General features: G+C 49.3%; 1 protein-coding gene across 5 annotated transcripts in view; it reads left to right on the forward strand.

The window, feature by feature from the left end:
• Nucleotides 1–18250, forward strand: part of VBP1 (VHL binding protein 1) — a 50496-nt gene that overhangs the window by 12571 nt on the left and 19675 nt on the right. For 4 of the 5 annotated variants that reach the window (XM_056808860.1, XM_056808859.1, XM_056808858.1 and 1 more), the window contains exons 11-19: nt 561–697; nt 2903–3015; nt 3471–3584; nt 4702–4726; nt 5871–6004; nt 6551–6578; nt 8490–8610; nt 10389–10445; nt 12026–12133. In XM_056808860.1, coding sequence (XP_056664838.1) covers nt 561–697; nt 2903–3015; nt 3471–3584; nt 4702–4726; nt 5871–6004; nt 6551–6578; nt 8490–8610; nt 10389–10445; nt 12026–12133 — 837 coding nt within the window. Of the gene's footprint in view, nt 1–560; nt 698–2902; nt 3016–3470; nt 3585–4701; nt 4727–5870; nt 6005–6550; nt 6579–8489; nt 8611–10388; nt 10446–11552; nt 11664–12025; nt 12134–18250 lie in introns of those variants that run through there. The other variant, XM_056808861.1, reaches the window with a different exon arrangement.

The raw sequence follows: 18250 nt of genomic DNA on the forward strand, positions 1-18250 counted from the left end.
CCTTTGGGCGACTGTGTCTGCCATTCAGTGGAGATCTTCCTGGTTCCACATTCAAAAGCCAGCCAGTCCTCACTTCCTTTTCTGGAGGCCAGGAAGGGACCAAGTCTTATTCTAACCCAATCGCTCTTCGGGGGACCATTCTCCCCCTCTGCCATCCTGAGGTAGGCTTCCAAGGAGTTGGAAATGGCCTGGAAGTCCAAGAGCTCCTTTCCAAATGCCAGCTCTGTGGTTGCTCTCTCTGAGTCCTGGGAGCCAAATGGGGCTGCTAATGCAGGCACTCCCCAATGGCCAACAGCCTGAATAGGTTGGATGGGGAGGAGGGGCAGGAATCGGAGCCACTTGGAGTTCTCTAGGATGGCAAGGCCAGAAGGGGCTGGTGGGAGTTGGTCAGGTCAAATAGAGAAACTGCTCTAAGAAACTGGAATATTCTAGTTGACGTGTCTGTGGGTTCTGAACCTCTGCAATGAGGCCTCTCCAAACTCCAGACCCAGTAGCACTGGGGCAGGTCTTCAGCCTGTGCCAATGCCTGTTGGCTCAGCCACACTGGCCTTGTTTTCTAGGAGAAATGGTTAAAGGAAATTCCAGTTGTCTCCGACTCTGCCACAACATCTGAGTCGCCAAGCCTCTTAGACCCTCCCAATGTGACCACTTCCAGTGTTATCAACCTTTTTGGGCCCTCACTGCCTCCTTCCACCAGGTGAGATGGGCTTTGCTGGCTTTGCTTGGCGCTTGGTTTGGAAACTGTCACCTGCCTCAGAATCAGTGCTAAGTAGGTTGTAAGACAGAAGGGCCAGGGCTAGGAAGTGGGGTCACCCAGCTCCAGGCCTGGCTCGCCATCTGCTGAACCATCCAGCTGTCCTTAAGCTCCGCCCAGTGCAGAGCTGGCTGCATTCTGAAGGACAAATATTTCTCTATTATTTGACCTGGCAACTCCCACCTGGAGCCTAGACACAGTGCCTAGATCCAGCAGTCTGGGAGTTCCTGGAAAACAGGATTCGGTGCAGGGCCTGCCTCACAGGTGGCCTTTAATGGCTGCTAGTTGGCTAGTTGGCTGTCCCAGGTCTTGGTGACTCGGCAGCAGGCCTTCCTGCTCTCTGCCCTGCCTTGGGCTGGAACCTTGGCAGAGAATGAGCACAGACCAGCAGCTGGCCTAACTGTGGCCGGTGGAATGGGTGAGCCAAGGCTCACCTGCCCACGGTGAGGTTGCCATCTGCAAAGACTGTGGAGCGGCAGAAGGAAAAGGCAAGTGGGAGAGGACTACCTAGTGGGAGCACTGTGGCTCCTTTTTAAACCCCCTACCCCACCCCCAACCTCAGGCAGAAGTTCCAAGAGGAGAAATGGCAGGCTTCGACTTTGGCAGATTTCTGGGGTAGGTGGGGGGCATGCCTCCCAAGTGGAGACAGAGGAAGTGGCTGCTAAAGTGAGCGAATATTTGTCCATGGTTACAAGTTATGTTCTTTCCCTCTCCTCCCTCCCAGGAGCCGACAAGCAATCCCCCTGGGTTTTACATGTGTCATTGATCAAGACCCATTTCCCTATTATTGGTAATTGCAGCAGGGTGGGTGATCTTTAGAGTCTCCATCCCCAATCCTATCCCCCTCAACCCACGTAATCAAGCAGGTGTTTCTCTTCTGGGTTTCTGCTCCCACAGTTCTTCCTCTGGATGTGGAGAGTGGTCTTTCTCATAGATCCTTCCAGGTTGTTCAGGAAAACTGCCTTAACACTAATGGAGAAGTCCATGATATTTGATCAGTGTATCAGTTTCTGTGTACAATGTTCTCCTGGCTCTGCTCTTCTCACTCTGTATCAATTCCTGGAGGTTGTTCCAGTCCCCATAGAATTCCTCCACTTTATTATTCCTTTGAGTACAATAGTATTCCATCACCAACAGATACCACAATTTCTTCAGTCATTCCCCAATTGAAGGGCATCCCCTCATTTTCCAATTTTTTGCCACCACGAAGAGGGAAGATATGAATATTCTTGTGCAAGTCTTTTTCCTCATCATCTCTTTGGGGTAAAAATCCAGCAGTGCTATGGCTGGATCAAAGGGCAGTCTTTTATCGCCCTTTGGGCATAGTTCCAAATTACCCTCCAGAATGGTTGGACCAATTCACAACTCCACCAGCAATGCATCAATGTCCGACTTTGCCACATCCCCTCCAGCATTCATTACTTTCCTTTGCTGTCATGTTAGCCAATATGCTAGGTGTGAGGTGATACCTCAGAGTTGTTTTGATTTGCATCTCTCTGATTATAAGAGATTTAGAGCACTCTTTCATGTGCTTATTAATACTTTTGATTTCTTTCTCTGAGAATTGCCTATTCATGTCCCTTGCCCATTTATCAATTGGGGAATGGCTTGATTTTTTGTACAATTGACTTAGTTCCTTATGTGTTTGAGTAATTAGGCCTTTATCAGAGGTTTTTGTTATAAAACTTTCCCCTCAATTTGTTGCTTTTCTTCTAATTTTGGTTGCATTGGTTTTGTTTGTGCAAAACCTTTTTAATTTAATGTAATCAAAATTATTGATTTTACATTTTGTGATTTTTTTCTAACTCTTGCTTGGTTTTAAAATCTTTGTCCCTTTTAAAACAAGGTTTTGTTGTAGTATCTAATTCCAGAGAGACACTTGAATGCCTCTCTGGGACTGAGTGTAGGCCCCAGTGGACCTCTTGCCTTGTTGATGCCTCCTTTCCCCTGCAGATAGCAGATAACAGCAGCTGGGAGAGATTCCCTTCTGGGTGGTGACAAGAGCCCTCATCCCTTGTGAATTTGTTGAGCCTGGCTCAGCAGATGTTGCCTCCCAGGGCCAGTTTGTGCAATGAGCCTTCCCCAGCAGGGCATTTCCAGGTGGTTCGAGGCCCCTGACAGCTCCCTCTCTCTTTTTCTGCCCCCCAGTTTGGCCAGCACCTCTGACGACCTCTTTGGGCTGGAGTCTGCCTTCATCTTGACTCCCCAGAGTGCTACTACGACTGCCATGGGGACTCTACCAAGCCAAACCTGGGGGGCAGGTGAGTTTGGGCCCCAGGTAGGATGCTGAGGCCAGATCTGCAGGAACTGTCATCATGCTGGGAGCTCAGGGTTCCCACCTTGACTGTTTTTAAAGGGCAACCTCTACAACCAAATCTGGAGAGAGTAGGCTGGCCCTCTCTGCTGAGCAGCAACACCTTTCAGGGTCTGTCGTGGCATGTGGGGGCTTTTAGAGTGGGACAAACAAGTCACATGATGATTCAGTCTGTTCATTAGAACCATTTGTAAAAGAAGAGCAAGCCAGCTTTGAGTGAGGGCCCATTTCAAAGTTGAATGCACGGCATGGCTTCTGATTTTTCAGAGACTGCCTTTGCTTCCTTTCTTTCTTGATCCTTGTCTGTGCCTGTATGGCCATCATTTCTTGTCGGAAACTTGGAGATTGTAGTTGCCCCTTTCCCACTTAACCGTGCCTTCGTGCGACTCCCTTCCTTCCTAGACTTTCATCTGTCGCCTCTTCCCAGTTCTGCCCCTTTGGAAGTTCCCGTGGATTTTGACTCTGTTTTTGGAAGCAAGTCACTCGACTCCGAGTACGAGTACGGAGCTACAAATGGTAACTGCCTCCCATTCTTTGGCGTAACCCTATTTGGCCTTTGGCCCCCAGTGGGTGGTCTCTGATGTAGTTGATGTAGACAGCTGCCAGCAGGTACAAACCCTGGGGACTTTTGCCTCCAAGGGGGGTGGGCGGGGGAGGTATGCTTGGCCAGAAGGGTCTGCCAAGACCGCCCGGAGGAGCAGCCTTGAGCACAGGCTAATGGAGGCATGCTTTGTTCTTCGTGGTCTGGAGACGCATCTCAGATGTTGACCACCAATGCCAGCGGAATGCCAGCTGGGGTGGGTGCCTTACCAAATGGGCAAGGCTTCCAGGGTGGCCTAGACTTGGTGACTCAGCCTCCCTGAGTCCTGAGAGCTCACCACCAGTTGGTCAGCCACTGGTGATGGATGGCTCCAGTCACAGCAGTCAGTGACAGTCTGTCTGCTAAGCAGTAGAAGGCAAGCAGCCCTGCCCCACAGACAGAGTGCCCAGGCTCATGTAACCACTGCTCCGGGGAAGTGCGGAGCCCAGATTTTCTCCCCTGCTTGGAGGAATCCAGGCACCAATGAGGAGCTTGGTCCAGACGGGGCCTGGTGATCGTGAAAACGGTTAAGTTGTTTTCCTTGAGACAAATGTGGACGGAGCTATGAGCTGCTCCAGACGTTCTGGAAACCAGTTTGGACCGAGGCCCTGACCCAGCAATCCCATGACTGGTTCTGGAGCCCAGAGAGATCAAAGGAGAGGGTGGAAGACCCATCTGCACCCAAATGTTGATGGCAGCTCTCTTGATGTGCCCATCCAATACATTGGGGAATGGCCAAACGAGCTGGACTGTAGGATCCAGAGAGAGTGCTGGTGTGCTCGAAGAGTACACGGCGAGTAGGGTGCTTTCTGAAAAGCCAGGGAAGACTCCCACAGACCGGACCTCATGGGCAGTGGTGAGGGATTGGACTAGTCTCAGCAGTACAACGCCCCTCAGGCCTCTCCCTACTTGTCACAGATGTTGGGTTTGCAGTGGGCTCAGAACTGAAAGGAAAATGGATTCTTTTCTCTGCTTTCCCTGTAATGACTGAAAATGGCATTTCTTGTTGATCTGGACACATTCTCTGTTTTCTCTCACATGTTCTTTGGATAGGTCGCTCCTGCCACTCTGGGACTGGGTGAGTTTGAGCCACACGTGGCCTATCCCCTCTGGGCTGCAGAGTGGCACTGTCCATGTCCTGGGGGCCAAGGAGGAGGGGTGGGCCTCCCCTTGGGTACAGAGCGGGCTGCCTGGCTCCTCATGGTCCAGGACTAGAGACTAGCCTCCCCAGATTGCTTTCTTGGCTGCCATTCCCTCTAAACAGGTCAGGACCTGCTGCTCTGCTGCTGTAGGCTGAGATGGGCACACCAGGAGAAGGGGTTTGCTTGGGCCCAGGAAGCCAGCTTCTTGGATGAGCAGCAGGGTCTAGAGTGGGCCAGAGCCAGGCTTGTCCTCCTGGTCTCAGTAGCAGCAGCTCTCTAACCTCTGGGCTCTGCTGCTTCTCTCGAGGCTTGGGCATCCTGCCCCTGGTGAGCAGTAGAGCCCCTCCTGCTCTTAATAATTCCCTCAAGGAATACCAAAAGAGGCAAAAGATAGTCCTTGCCCTCAAGGAGCTTCCAGCCTAAACCCACAGAGTAATGGTTAGCTGTTAGCTGCCTACATAGGTCAGATCATGGTGCCATGGGACAGCCCCCAGGAGTGGGGAGCACCTTCCCTAGCCTAATCCGTGGGTCCCTCCCGGGGCCCCTGCACTGGCCTGGTGGTGGCATTTCTCTCCCATAAGAGGGTGACCTGCGGATTCCCTAGGGATAATGTAGAGGCCTGCAAGGGGCGATTGTCTTCCTTTCAGCTCATTAGTTCCCTTTTATTGCCTTCTTCAAAGATCTGGTTGCTTCTTTGGTTTTCACGGTGCCTTTGCTTTCAAATATCTGTTCTCCAGGGAGCCATTGGCCTTTGTAGCAAAGAGAGAAAAAGTATTGCCACTAAGCTGAGGCACGGCTCTCATCTGGACCAGATAGGCCATACATGGTCCACACCTGTGGTTTCCTAATGAATAACAGTCTGGATTTGAACCCAAGTCTTGAACTGTTGCCCACTTGAAACAAAATTCATTTTAAAAGGTGGATTCGGTTGAACAAAATTGCCAACCTGAAACCCTTTTTGCCTTTTACAGTAAAAACCAAAGAAGCAGACAGTGACAATGGGTCCACAGCTCCCCTCCTTGCTGGGAAGAAGTGCCCTGGCCCTGGGGCTTCAGCACAGTCATCCCTTCTGCCTTGCAGGTCTGGCTTAGATGAGATCCCAGCCCCACTGTCAGCTTTGACTGCTCAGGAGCACCACGAGATCCCAGGCAGCCAGCAGAGAGGGACGGTCCTGGTGAACGACCTGGACTCTTCCCTTGCCAACCTCATGGGAAGTAAGTGCTTGTCTTGATCCCCATTCCATCGCTGACTTTAACCCTCCCCAGACTAGGTGCCAGGTGCTCTGCAAAGCACTTTCTGAATAGCTCATCTGATTCTCACGACAACCCTGGGAGGGAGGAACTCTTATGATCCCCATTTATAGAGGAGGAAACCGAGGCAGGCAGAGGGAAAGTGATTTGCCCGGGGTCCCATATCTATGAAGAATTGGAGGCTGGACTTGAACTCGGGTCTTCCCAACTCCAGGCTCAGCACTCTACACCCTTTTCTTTTGTTTGTTTTTTTTTAACCCTTCCCTTCCTTCTTAGAATACCACATATGGGTTCCGAGGCAGAAGGGTGGTAAGGGCTAGGCGAGAGGGGTTAAGAAGTGACCTGCCCAGGATAACACACCTAAGAAGTGTCCAAGACCGGGTTTGACCCTAGGATGCCCTGTCTCAAGGCCTGGCTCTCAATCAGTGCCCTGAGACACCTGGATGCCCCCTCCGCTCTGGCTGCGCTTTCAAGAAAAGTGATGTATTTTCTTTTGTTCTGTTAAAACAGATCTGGACTTTGGAATGAGCCCCCAAAAGTAAGTCCTTTTTGTGCCAAAGGGCAGCTATGAAGTAGTTAAAGAGTTGGAGGGAAAGGAACTCAGACCCTGTTACAAGTTCAGTCCCAGAATGGCGTGGTGGAAGTCCTCTCCTTGGGCCTAAGACCCGCCATGAGCAGGGCTGCCTCCCCAGGGGCCCAAGAATGGAGTAACATGGAAAGTTGGCACTGACTGTGGGAGGGAGGCTGAGAGTTTCTGACATCTCCCCCAAAAGCAATGGGTGCTTCAGTAGCTGAAGACCAGCGATAAGAGCTGAAAGAGACCTCAAAGGCTGGAGGGCACGACGTGAAACCCAGAGGAAGCCACCTCCCAAGCCACTCTCTCCCTGTGGTCCTGGCCACAAGCGCTCCCTGTTCTTCCATCCATTGGCCCAAATGGCATCATTCAGCAGTAATGTGGTCTCGCTTCCATGATCATTTGCCACTGTAGTATAGCCAAACAACACCGGCATGTTCCTTGCTCCCTTGGCCAAGACTGAGCAGCCCAGGGTTCTGCAATTTGGTTCTTCTGCTCAGCCCAGCCCAGCCTCAACCTGTCCTGCCCCATCACTGCATGGTCCTCTGGTATCCCAGCTCCCCCTCTTCCATCATCCTCCAGCCACCTTCCTGCCTGAGCAGGGCAGCTCCTTGAGCTTCCCAGACTACACGAATGACCAAAAGGCTTAAAGGCAAGTCAGCCCAGAGGAGGGGAGACAGTGTCCCAATAAGCACTGTTCTCTCTCTTGTGGTTCCTGTGTCACAAACACATGTCCTTAGACCAAACCTAATCACGCCAGTCAGTTTGGCCTGCACCCAGCAGAGTAGCCTGGGCTATCCCACGATCAAGTACTAGATATCACCCCCAAAGGAGTATGCCTCCACTCCAGTGGCACGGCATCTTCTCTTGATCATGCTATCCCCCAATGATGGCGGCTCAGTGACTCTCCCTGGGCCACATAGCAGCTAGGGGATGCCTGCTGTGGGCCTGACTCAGAACTGTCAGCTCTGAAGCTCTGAGCTGTGGAAGAAGTCTGGCCCTACCAATATTGGTAAAAACGGCCACTACGAGGCTGTTGTGAAGGCTGGATTGGATCTAGCGATCATAGTGCCTTATAGAGCAGGCCCAGTTGGAACTTAGTTATTTGTCTCTCCTGCCTGGCTCTGGGCTCCCTCCCCTCGACTAAATCTGTATGAGGAATCGCAGGCCCTTTGGAGAGAAGCAAGCCTCGTGCTTCCTAGGCTTTGCCAGCAGAACCCAAACCCCAACAGGTCCTGCCTTGCTGGAAGAAAGAAAGGCCTAATGTTCCCCTAGTTATGGGCTAGATGAGCTGCTCTCACACCAGGAGGCTTCACCTCCCTCCAAGGCTGGCTTTGGGCAGCTGGACGGTATAGATGGAGTGGCAACCAGAGACCATCTTCTAGGTTCAGAGCTAGCAGCCCGGTGCAGGGGACTCTGGGAAAGGCCCTGTTCTAAGGCCTGGGGATGCCAAGACCAAAACAGCCCCTGACCTTGAGGAATTGACATTCTTTTGGTTGGAAGTAGGACCTACTAGAGAAGGCAGAGAAGTAACTACACGGTAGGGGGACAGTGGGGGCCAAAGAGAGATGTGGCCCAAGGACTCTAAAGAGGGAGGTGGGGTTGGTACTTTCCAACAGGTAGATGGTTTCTAAACTGAGCCTTGTGGGATGTGGGGGTTGCCCCCTACCCTTTGGACTTACTTAGCTTGTAGCTCCCTTTACATTTGATGACATTTTTTAATGCAGGGGTGAGCGTGTGCGTGAATGTTTTTTGGCATCTATGTTTTGCACTTTACTCAGGCCCAGCATGCAACAGTTGTTTGACAACTGGCCCATTTCCTCATCATATTGGGGGTTGCTTCATGGAAAGGCTCATCTATGCGTCTCATTTTAGATCTGACATACAGTGGAATCAGCCCTCTGAGAAGAAAATGACGGGGGGAATGAACTGGCAGGTGAAGACAAGCACAGCGACCACGTGGAGTCCTGCCACCATCTCTCCTGTTCCACATATGGTAGGGAACAGCTGCTCCCTGCACAAGCACTGGACCTTGGGGTTGGCATTTTGGTGGAGTTTCGTCCCATGCACCAGGGTGTGGGTTGGGAGAATGGCTGGGAAGGATACGTGGGTTGGGAGAGGCGGTTTTTCAATTTGCTTTCCTTTTCCATTGACATCATACTGTAGCTCCCCCCCCCCCCATCTTTCTCCCAAGGATGACATGAGAGACTGTCCAGTGTTAGACGAGAGAACACTTAAGTGGCTGCTGTAGAATCGATTGAGTGACCATTAGTGGGTGGACGCCAGCTGGGCACTCTGACATTTCCCACTTGTATTATGAACTTAGTGAATTTGCAGAAGGCACAAAGCTGGGAGGCTGTTGGATGGCTGACAGGATATTCCCAAAGAGCTTGACAAGCTACCACGCCAGATTGCACGCTGTATCTGAGGAGGTGGAATGCAAGCAATCTTGTGTTTCTACCCCAAACTGTGTGTGTGTGTAAATGACCTTCCTTCAGCCATTTTAGAGAAGAGTGAGGCTTATTTGATGCTTACTCTTTCATCCTTTCTTCCATGTTTCTGTATTCTCACCCAATGATGAAGAATAGCAAGTTCGACCCCTTCTTCCTCCTTTTTCACTCTTCTCTTCCAACTCTCAGAACAAAACCAATCTCCCCTGTCCCCAGATCCACCATTTTGCTTATTTCATCCCCTCAAAGCCCTCTGATGACCTTAAAGTTCTGAAGAGACGTTTCTTTTCTTCCTCCCAGCATGGCAGCACTACGTCATCATACGGTCCCTTCCAGTGGCTCAACTAAATCTAACTTTCTAGATTTCTCTGGACTCTTGGGTTTGTATTTCAGAGTTCTTGCTCAGGTCTAGCCAAGTGACTGCAAGTCCTCTATTCCATTACAAGTCTGTTTTTCCCCTGCAGGGTTATATTCAGCTTTGCAGCAAGGTTATTCTTAGCTGTAAGTCCACATGCTTTGTCTTCTGCAATATCCTATTCCGGGATCTTCTCTTATTTCCCTTAGAACCTACCAAGTTTAGGGTGATCGTGCGTGATTCCTTGGCTTCTGAACTGCTTCTTTCTCAGTGCTTCCAGTATTTTCTCTTTGATATACGAGCTCTGATCTGGGCTACGCCATCCCTTTTGGGGCCTTTTTCTTTGGAGAGTGGATCAATGAATTCTTCCACTTTGCTCTCTGGTTCTAAGAGATCTGGACAGTTTTCTTTTACGATTTCTTGTCATGTGGTGTTCTTTAGAGTGGCTGCCCCAAAGTCTAATGGTTCTTAAACGATCTCTCCTTGAGCGGTTTTCCAGATTGGCTCTTTTTTACGTCAGCTAGCTGCCCTCCCTGGTCCATGGAGTCAATGGTTTTGGTTTGTCTCATTCCAGTTTGGGGGAGTCTGTTCTGTTTGTCGAAGCTCTTCCCCCAAGTTAGGCTTCATTTCTTCCAGGGCTCCACATGGAAAAGCCACTGTTTCTCTTTGAGTCTCTGCCTACAGTTCTTACAGCCTCACTCTCTCCTTCTGGAGGATTTCCCCATCTGGAATCATCTTTGACTCTTATGCCAAGGGCAGGCTTCAGGGCTCTCTGCTGTGCTCCTGTGGTGGTATCAGCCTTCCTCTTGGGCCTCTTAGGCCCCCTGGGTTTTCGAAGGCTCAGAGAGTTGGGTCTTCACAGTTCCAGGCCCCATCTCATCCCTCTCCCTTTTCATTTCCTCTAGCCTCGTTAGCACTGACCAAGGGAACCCTATGTAATATCACAACCTTTTTTTGTCATTGTTCCAGGTGCCTGTCCCTGTATCCCATCCAGTGAACCCACATCCGCTGCCTGTATATGGCATGGTAAGAAGCCCGCTAGCTAGCCTGAGTGCAAATGAAGTAGAGCCAAACCCCTTCCTTCCTGGCCCCAGCAGTAGATTCTCAGTAGAGAATCAAGGGGTCAAGGACCCCTCCCCCCTCCCCCCAGTCCTAGAGGTGGAGACTAGCCAGTATGGGATGGAGGCAGGCCTCTCCAGACTCCAAGGGAGGTGAGTTATGAGGAATTCACACAGTGGTTTCTTCACTTCTCTAAGGAATCCCTTTGCGTTGCCTGACTTTGGTCCAGTCCATTCACTGCAGAAGCCTCAGATCTCTCGGGACAAAGGGACAAAGGCCGATTGCCTCAGTGGCTTCCACTCTCAGTCCGACCCTTGGAAAATTGGCCTGTGTTCCGTGTCAGGGTCTCGGGAGCAGAGAGCAAACAGCCCAGCCTCGGTCCCCTCCTGCCCCTTGAGGGTCTCAGCTGGACGTGGAGAACCCTCTGCTTTGTTCATTTTTAGGAATGGGCTCAAGCAATAAATGGCATCAGGAGAGAAGAAACCACAGTCCAGCAAGCAAACGAGGAGACAAAGTGGGTGGGCCGGCTGTGGGAAAAGACCCCTGGGCAGAGCTGCGTGGGAGCTTTGGCTAAGAATAGCTGGCTGAGGGGACCCTGGGACTCTAAAGAGATCTACTCTGGGGACAGACAATCAACCGGCCCACAGATAGAGACCTGATGGGTTCTTGATTCAGCTGGCCCACCCAGGGCATCACTTTTCCAGGGTCTCTCTGCTACTTGGTGGCCTCGCTCCTCCTCCTCCCCTGCCTTTGTACTCTGGGTTGCTTCTTGGACTCTGAACTGCAGTAGGGCCACCAGCTCTGTCAGAGGTGTGGACGGGGAGGGGTCCCAGAAGTCAGCGGGAGAACCACTGCTTCCTCCCTTTTCTCCAGCCACTGTTTTCTTTCCAGCAATCCCCAGAGGTCCCTCTGGGCCCTCTGGGCACAGCTTGGGGCTGTAAAAACAATAATGGTTGTAGGTTTGCCAATGTGCTTCACAATTTTCCTCTCAACCCTGGGAGGGAAGTGCTCTTTTTGTCTTTCTTTTACAGATGGGGAAGCCGAGGCAGACAGGCAGCAAAGTGAATCAGCCTAGGTCATGCAGCTAGCATGTGTCCGGGGCCAGATTTGCACTTGGATCTTACTGCCTTCAGCAGGCCTTGCACTCTAGCTAGCTGCCTTAGTGAAACTGTCTGTGCCCTCAAGGTAGTGGCTCCAGCATTATTCCCCAAGTTGATAGTTGAGAACACTGGAGGTTCTAAGCTGCTAAATCCTCTGGATTTGGGGTTCTCAGCTCCAGACCAGTTGCCAGAGGGGGGGATTTGGAAGGGATCTGGCCATGGGCTTATCTCCTCGAGATCTGCTTCTAAACTGTATTTTCTCAGCTGCCATTGCCTTCCTTTGCTTCGTTCCCTCTTAAGGCTTGCATAAATGTCTATTGGCTAGAGTTTGTTGGAGAAGAGCCACTGGTGTTCTGGATGTCATATATATTTTGCTGGGAGAACCGTTAAGTGCATCCTTTCACCACTGCTGTTTCAGGGTTCTGTTTTGTCCTTCTCGATTCACAGGTACAGACCCCACTGGGAGCAGTCCCTCTCGTGGCCCCCCAGCCCTTGATTTACGCCCAGCCAGGCTTAAGAACCACTAACCCTTTTGCTCCTGTCTCTGGGCCCCAGGTATGTTGGAGGTTGGAGGGGAGTGTGGGAGCTGGGGATGGGAAGGGAAGGGTTTGCTGGACCCCAAGGTCTCTGGACCTCTGGAACTAATAGACATGATCCAAAAGGGTGTCGCTTTTGCTTGCCTTCCTCCTCTAGGGAATTTCACAGCGTCCGTGGCCAGGTTTGTGCACCTTGCGCAACACCTTGCGCAGGTTTCTAGGTTCCCTGTTTGGACAAGAAGGAGCACTCACTGTGCTCTCTTCATTAGTGGGGTCAATCACACAGTTGGGTAGAGCTGGCACACACTCATTATTATCAGTGGGCTCTGGTGGCCATTTTTCTTTTAATCAGGCAGAAAACATTTATTTTCCTCCCTCTCTCCTCCCCCTGCCCACTGAAATGGAAAGAAAGAAGTATAGCATCTTGGATCGTCCAGGTATAGTCAGGCAAAACCCCCATTGGCCACCTCCCCAAACGGGTATCCATCCGCTCTCTAGAGGAGCCTCACCCCTTTGGGAAGAAGTGGGCAACACGGTTCCTCATTAGGCCATTGGTGTCAGGCCAAGGCCTCCTAAGTCTTCCACCTTGGTTCTTCTTGTCTCTTCTGCTCCCTTCCTCTGCATCACTTGAGAATTGGGGTTGGCCACTGGGTTGGTCAGAGTTCCCAGGTCCTTCCTCAGTGATTATCTTTATGGTGTTATTGGTATCCTAGTTCTCCTCACTTCACTTCACATCTGTTCGCATAAGTCAGTCTTGGTTTTTCGGAAACAATCCCTTTTATCATCTCTCTTTGCACAGCGGTAGGCCATCCCCGGCATATGGCACTACTCGTTCACCTGTTCCCCAGTTGATGGCTACCCCCTTGGTTTGCAGCTCTTCCCCACCACAGAGTTGTCAGACATAGTTTGGGTACATACATACAGGGCCTTTTCCTCTTTTTAAAAAATGCCTTTGCAGTAGAGACTTGGTAGTGGTATCAAAGAGCAAAGATGCTCTAGTAATTTGGGGGACGGACCTCCAAATCACTTCCCCTGATGGCTGGGCCAATTTGCAGCTCCACCAATAGTGCATTAGCATGCCTGTTGTCCCACAGCCCCTCCAACATTTGCCATTTTCTCTTTTTCATCAGCTTTGCCAGTCAGCTTAATGTGGGGGAGGCCTCAGAGTTGTTTGATCTCTAATTATTAGTGGGGTAGCCAGCTGGCCCTGCAGTGGGTCCAAAGTCAGGAAGACTCATCTTCCTGAGCTCCAATTTGGCCTCAGGCACTGCCTAGCTGTGTGATCCTGGGTCAGTCACTTCACCCTGTTGGCCTCAGTTCCTCATCTGTCAAATGAGCTGGACAAGGAAATGGCCAACCGCTCCAGCATCTCTGCCAAGAAAACCCCACCTGAGGTCACAGAAAATGACTCGGATGTGACAGAGACACAACAGATTATTAGCAAGTTAGAACATATTTTCATCTGACTCAGGAGCTTGGCTTTCTTTCCTGGTCAAGAAACGGTTGACATCCTTTGATTGCTTATCTTTTTATCAACAGGAAGCAGTTCCTTATGTATCTTGAAAATTGGGCCTTATCAGAGAAACTTGCTGGCTGCAAAGCTTTTTGCTCAGTTTCCCTTCTGATCTCAGCTGTACCATGGATTAGTTTGTGCAAAACCTTTTCAATTGTATGTTAAAATTAGGGGCAGGTAGGTGGATAGAAAGTGGAGAGAGAGTCAGGTCTGGCCTCAGACACTTCTTAGCTGCATGACCGTGGACAAGTCACTTTACTCCTGTTGCCTACCCCTTACCACTCTTTTGCCTTAGTTACTTAGTATTCATTTGAAGATAGAAGGTAAGGATTTTGAAATAAAAACTTTGTTGGTAAATATTCTAATTGCCCAGTTTACCTTCTTTGATCTTTAGCCTTCATTTGGTCATGAACTTGTCCCTATCAATAATTTCTTGTTCCTCTAATTTGTTCAGAATAAGACCGTTTAGATTTAGGTCACATATCCATTGGCAGTTGTTCTGGGCAGAAAGTGTGGGGTGTTGCTCTAACCCCAATTTCTGCCAGGCTGTGGCCCAGTTTTCCTAGCAGCTTTTGTCGAGTAGTGAGGTCTCCCTTTCCCCCAGGAGCTAAGTTATTGGGGTTCACGGTGTTTCGCACCTAGTTTGGCACACTGAGCCAGATGTCTCTCCATTTCTCCCTTCTGCTTTTTTCTTCATTCTTTCATGGAAGATTTTTGACCTTTTATTCCTCCAGATCAATCGGGTTCTCAAAAGCAAATAGAAACGGGGCCGCTAATCTGTCCCTGAGGATTCCCGTGGGCCACAGACTGACTTGATTTTCAAATGTGACGTCACCTCCATTTGATTGTATTTTCCTTTATTCTGTTAACTGTTTCTCAGTTCCATTTTAATCTGTTCAGTAGGGCTGCGTGTCTGACACCTCCATAGAATCATTCGTTGGTAGTTCGATTGTTACACACAGAAGAAGGACGTTTCTGTTTGTTTTGCTGCTCTTGGCTTGGCCTAAGCTCAGCCCTTGTTTTCACTTCTTGGCAATTCCTTCATGTGCTTCTTGTAGTGGTTATTCTTCTTGAAGCCCTCCTCCAGCCACGGGGTAGACCGAGAGCATACCTATATCTTTCCCTTTGCCCCTGATGACACGGAGACTTCCCTTGTGACAAAGAAACCCAATTAAACCAAACTGCAGATAGAGCAGCCCTGAATGATGGGGAATGATTCCACCTCCTCCAGCTAAAGGATCTCTCCTCCAAGATGGGCCACTTATAATTCATTACCTTAGACTCTTGGCTTTCTCGCCTCCAACGATGAAATAAAGACCAAGCAGAGCAGCCACCCGTTTCTGTCTCTGAAGGAATGGCTATGCCCCGGCAGTGAGGAATGGAGAAAGGAACGGATTCTGAAAACTCTCAGCAGAAGTGTGAACAGAACCGGAAAAGAGCGAGTCGCAGCCCGAGGCCCCATTGATCCAAAGGCCACAAAAGCGCCATAAAACCCCAACAACTCTGATCCACGCATGGTCAAGCCCATTTCTGGAGGAACCAGTCTGAATTCAGCACATTGGATGGGGGCAGAAGGAGATAGGCATTTTGTGACATGGCCAACTGGGGAATTGTCTGCTGGAGTCTTTGGATTTGGGACAAGGGAAGAGAGAAGGGTGGTGGTGGCGAGGGGCGGGGGTGGTGCTAGTGCTAGCGATGGCAAAGTCAGAAAGAAGAACAAAGTGAAGAGCCTCGCTGGAAGAGAAGTAACAGAAGGAAGGAAGTCTGGAGAGTAACATGGACAGGCAAAAGCAGGCCAACCTGGTACCCGATATGTTGAACTGATTATGTGTTTTTTTTAAAACCTTAGATTCAGCCTTAGATTTGATTAGTATTGATTCTTTTTTTAAAAATTAGTTATCAATTCTAAGACAGAGCAATAAGGGCTAGGCAAATGAGGTTAAGTGACTTGCCCAGCGTCACACAGTTGGGAAATGTCTGAGGCTGCATTTGAACCCACGCCCTCCCGTCTCCAGGCCTGGCTTTCTATCCACTGAGCTACCTAGCTGCTCCTGATTATGAACTTTTAAAAAATCAATAAATAAACCAGTTGGTCAGGTTAAAAAAAGCCAAACAAACAAGGACCAAAACCTCCAATGCCTCCCTCCCCTCCATCATGAAGCATCTCTCATCAGTGATGACCTTCTTCCCCATCCTTTGCGGACTTCATTTCTATGAGGTGGTGTCCTACACTCGCTTCCCTTTGGGGCTTCTCAATGAAGTTTTCAGTTCTTTTTTTCTCATTCAATCAATTAACCCTTTGGTAGTTTGAAGACCATGAAGCAATTTTGGCAGGATGATCATTTTGACTACACGGGCCCAGCCCAACTAGGAAGAATAACTCTCTTTTCCCGTTATTTGTATTTCTTTCTGAAAAAGATTGTGCTTGCATTCATCTGGTTCCTCAGTGTGTCTTAAAGAAAGGGAGCTCGTGCAATCTAAAGGGATCTTGAATGGAATTGTATTGTTTTGATCTTTAGAAAGCTCAAGTAGTTTGTGGCCTTATTTGTGATCTAGTTACTTTACTGAAGTTATTGTTGTTGTTAATTGTTTAGTTCATGCTTTAGGGTCTTAAAGATCACATCATCTGCACAAGAAATGATCGTTCTGGTTCCTCTTGGCCTCATTTTCTCTCTCTTGTCTCCTTGCTAGAGCCAGCACTTCGAGAACTATGCCAAATAATTGAACGATTTCAAATAATGTGGTGCTTCCCCCTCCCAGAGAGCCATCTAACAAAGCATGTTTTCAAAGAAAGAGGACGAAGAGTAAAGAATCAGCAAAAATTGGAAAGCATGCATGCTGTTCTGCAAAGAGTGAAGGGGACTTCTCCTCTCATCTCATCTTTGGGGCCGAGCTCATCCTTTGTTATTTCGCCAACAACATGGAACTTGTTGATTCATTCTCAGACGTCCTGTGCTTGCTTTGTGGCTTGCTATCTCCATTTCTCACCATTGTGTAGATTGCTTCCTTGGCTCTGAGGACTTCCCTCTGCATTCCTTCGGCTATATCTTCCCAGACTTCTCTGTATTCATCACCACACTGCTTCTGACAGCACAGTCCATTGTGTTGTTCCATTCCACTCATGGGCCCCAATTTATGGAGCCGTTCTCCAGTCGATGGGCATCTGCTTTGTTTCCAGTTCATTGCTGTCCCCAAGAGTTGGGCTCTCTTCAGTTGGTGGGTATATGGGAGGGCTCTCTTTTTGTCAGTAGCTGGCTTAGGGGGGGAGATGCCTAGCAATGGAATCTCTGGGTCAGAGGGTAGGAGCGTTTTAGCCACTTTAGTGGTACAATTCAAAATGGCTTTCCAAAATGTTTGTGCCACTTCCCAGCTCTGCCAACGGTGTAGGAATGTGCCTGTATTTCCACCACCCTTCCCACATGGACCATTGCCAGCTTTGGTCATTTGACCAAGGAAAGAAAACCTTGGAGTGGTTGGGATTTGCATTGCTGCTCCTTTTTAGTGATTTGGAATAATACACACACGCTCACTCGCACGCACGCAGACATCGACACATACATATGCGATAGACATACTATATGGTCCTATACATGTGTGCATTATGCATGCACATATGTCACATATATTCCTCTATGTGCAGATGTTGTGTATGTCAGTTGTCTATATCTTGGCTAGGAAGCCCTTGTCTGAGATTCCTCCCCCCCCCCAGGTTGCTTCCTTTCCTGTCTTAGATGCATTCATTTTGTTTGCTTGCTTGTTTGTTTGTTTGTTTCAAAGGTTTTCAATCTCCCGCAATCAAAATGCCCCTTATTATTTCGTGATTGCCTTCGTGGCTTTCTGGCGCCGCAATCCGTGTCTTCCTGTGCTGGTGTCACCTGGAACGTTCAGGTCACATGCCCAGGGTGAGCTGGTCTGAGGCTCAGCTCTGCCAGCCTCAGTAGTGTAGCAGATGGGGAATTCTTCCTGAAGTGATTGGTGTTTTCCAGTTTATCCAATTCCCGTTATTTCTAATTGTCCCTTATCTAGCTTGCGGTCTGGAAGTGTGCAGTTCACCTTTGATTTTTGCCTTTGGAGTCATCATTTCCCTTGCTATGCCAGAGATCTTTTCATCTCCAAATGAGTCTTGTTTTATCAAGTAGCCCTTTGGCAAGGCAGTGCGACTATCATTGAACTTGCCCCATCTAGTCCGGACAAAAGGGTGATCATATTAAAGGTCAACAGCTTCTGTCACTGTCAGGATTATTATGGTTTCACTATCAACATGGTCTACTTGGAGTTTTCCTAAGATTGAAGCAGCCCCGACTTCCTGGCAGAAGTCCCACATGGTTCGAAGGTCTGAGCTTTTTCATATGTCGTCATGGCCTCTCTGCTAAGATTTTATTCAATATTTTTATATTGCTATTCCTTTAAGCTTTCCTTTCCTATTGGTTTAGGTAGCAGGACCATCTGTGGGTCTTAGAGGAGTTTAGTAGGATTCCATCTTCCCTAACAAAGGAATGATATTGGATTAATATTTATTGAAATGCTTGCTAGAATTTATGTGTAAATCCATCCCCTCCCAGCCCCGTTACGGCTCAATTGGTATTTTTTCCACAGGACCAAGCTATTTAACTTCTCTCTTTT

This window comes from Monodelphis domestica, chromosome X (genome assembly GCF_027887165.1).
Source record: "Monodelphis domestica isolate mMonDom1 chromosome X, mMonDom1.pri, whole genome shotgun sequence".
In the NCBI taxonomy this organism is placed as follows: domain Eukaryota; kingdom Metazoa; phylum Chordata; class Mammalia; order Didelphimorphia; family Didelphidae; genus Monodelphis; species Monodelphis domestica.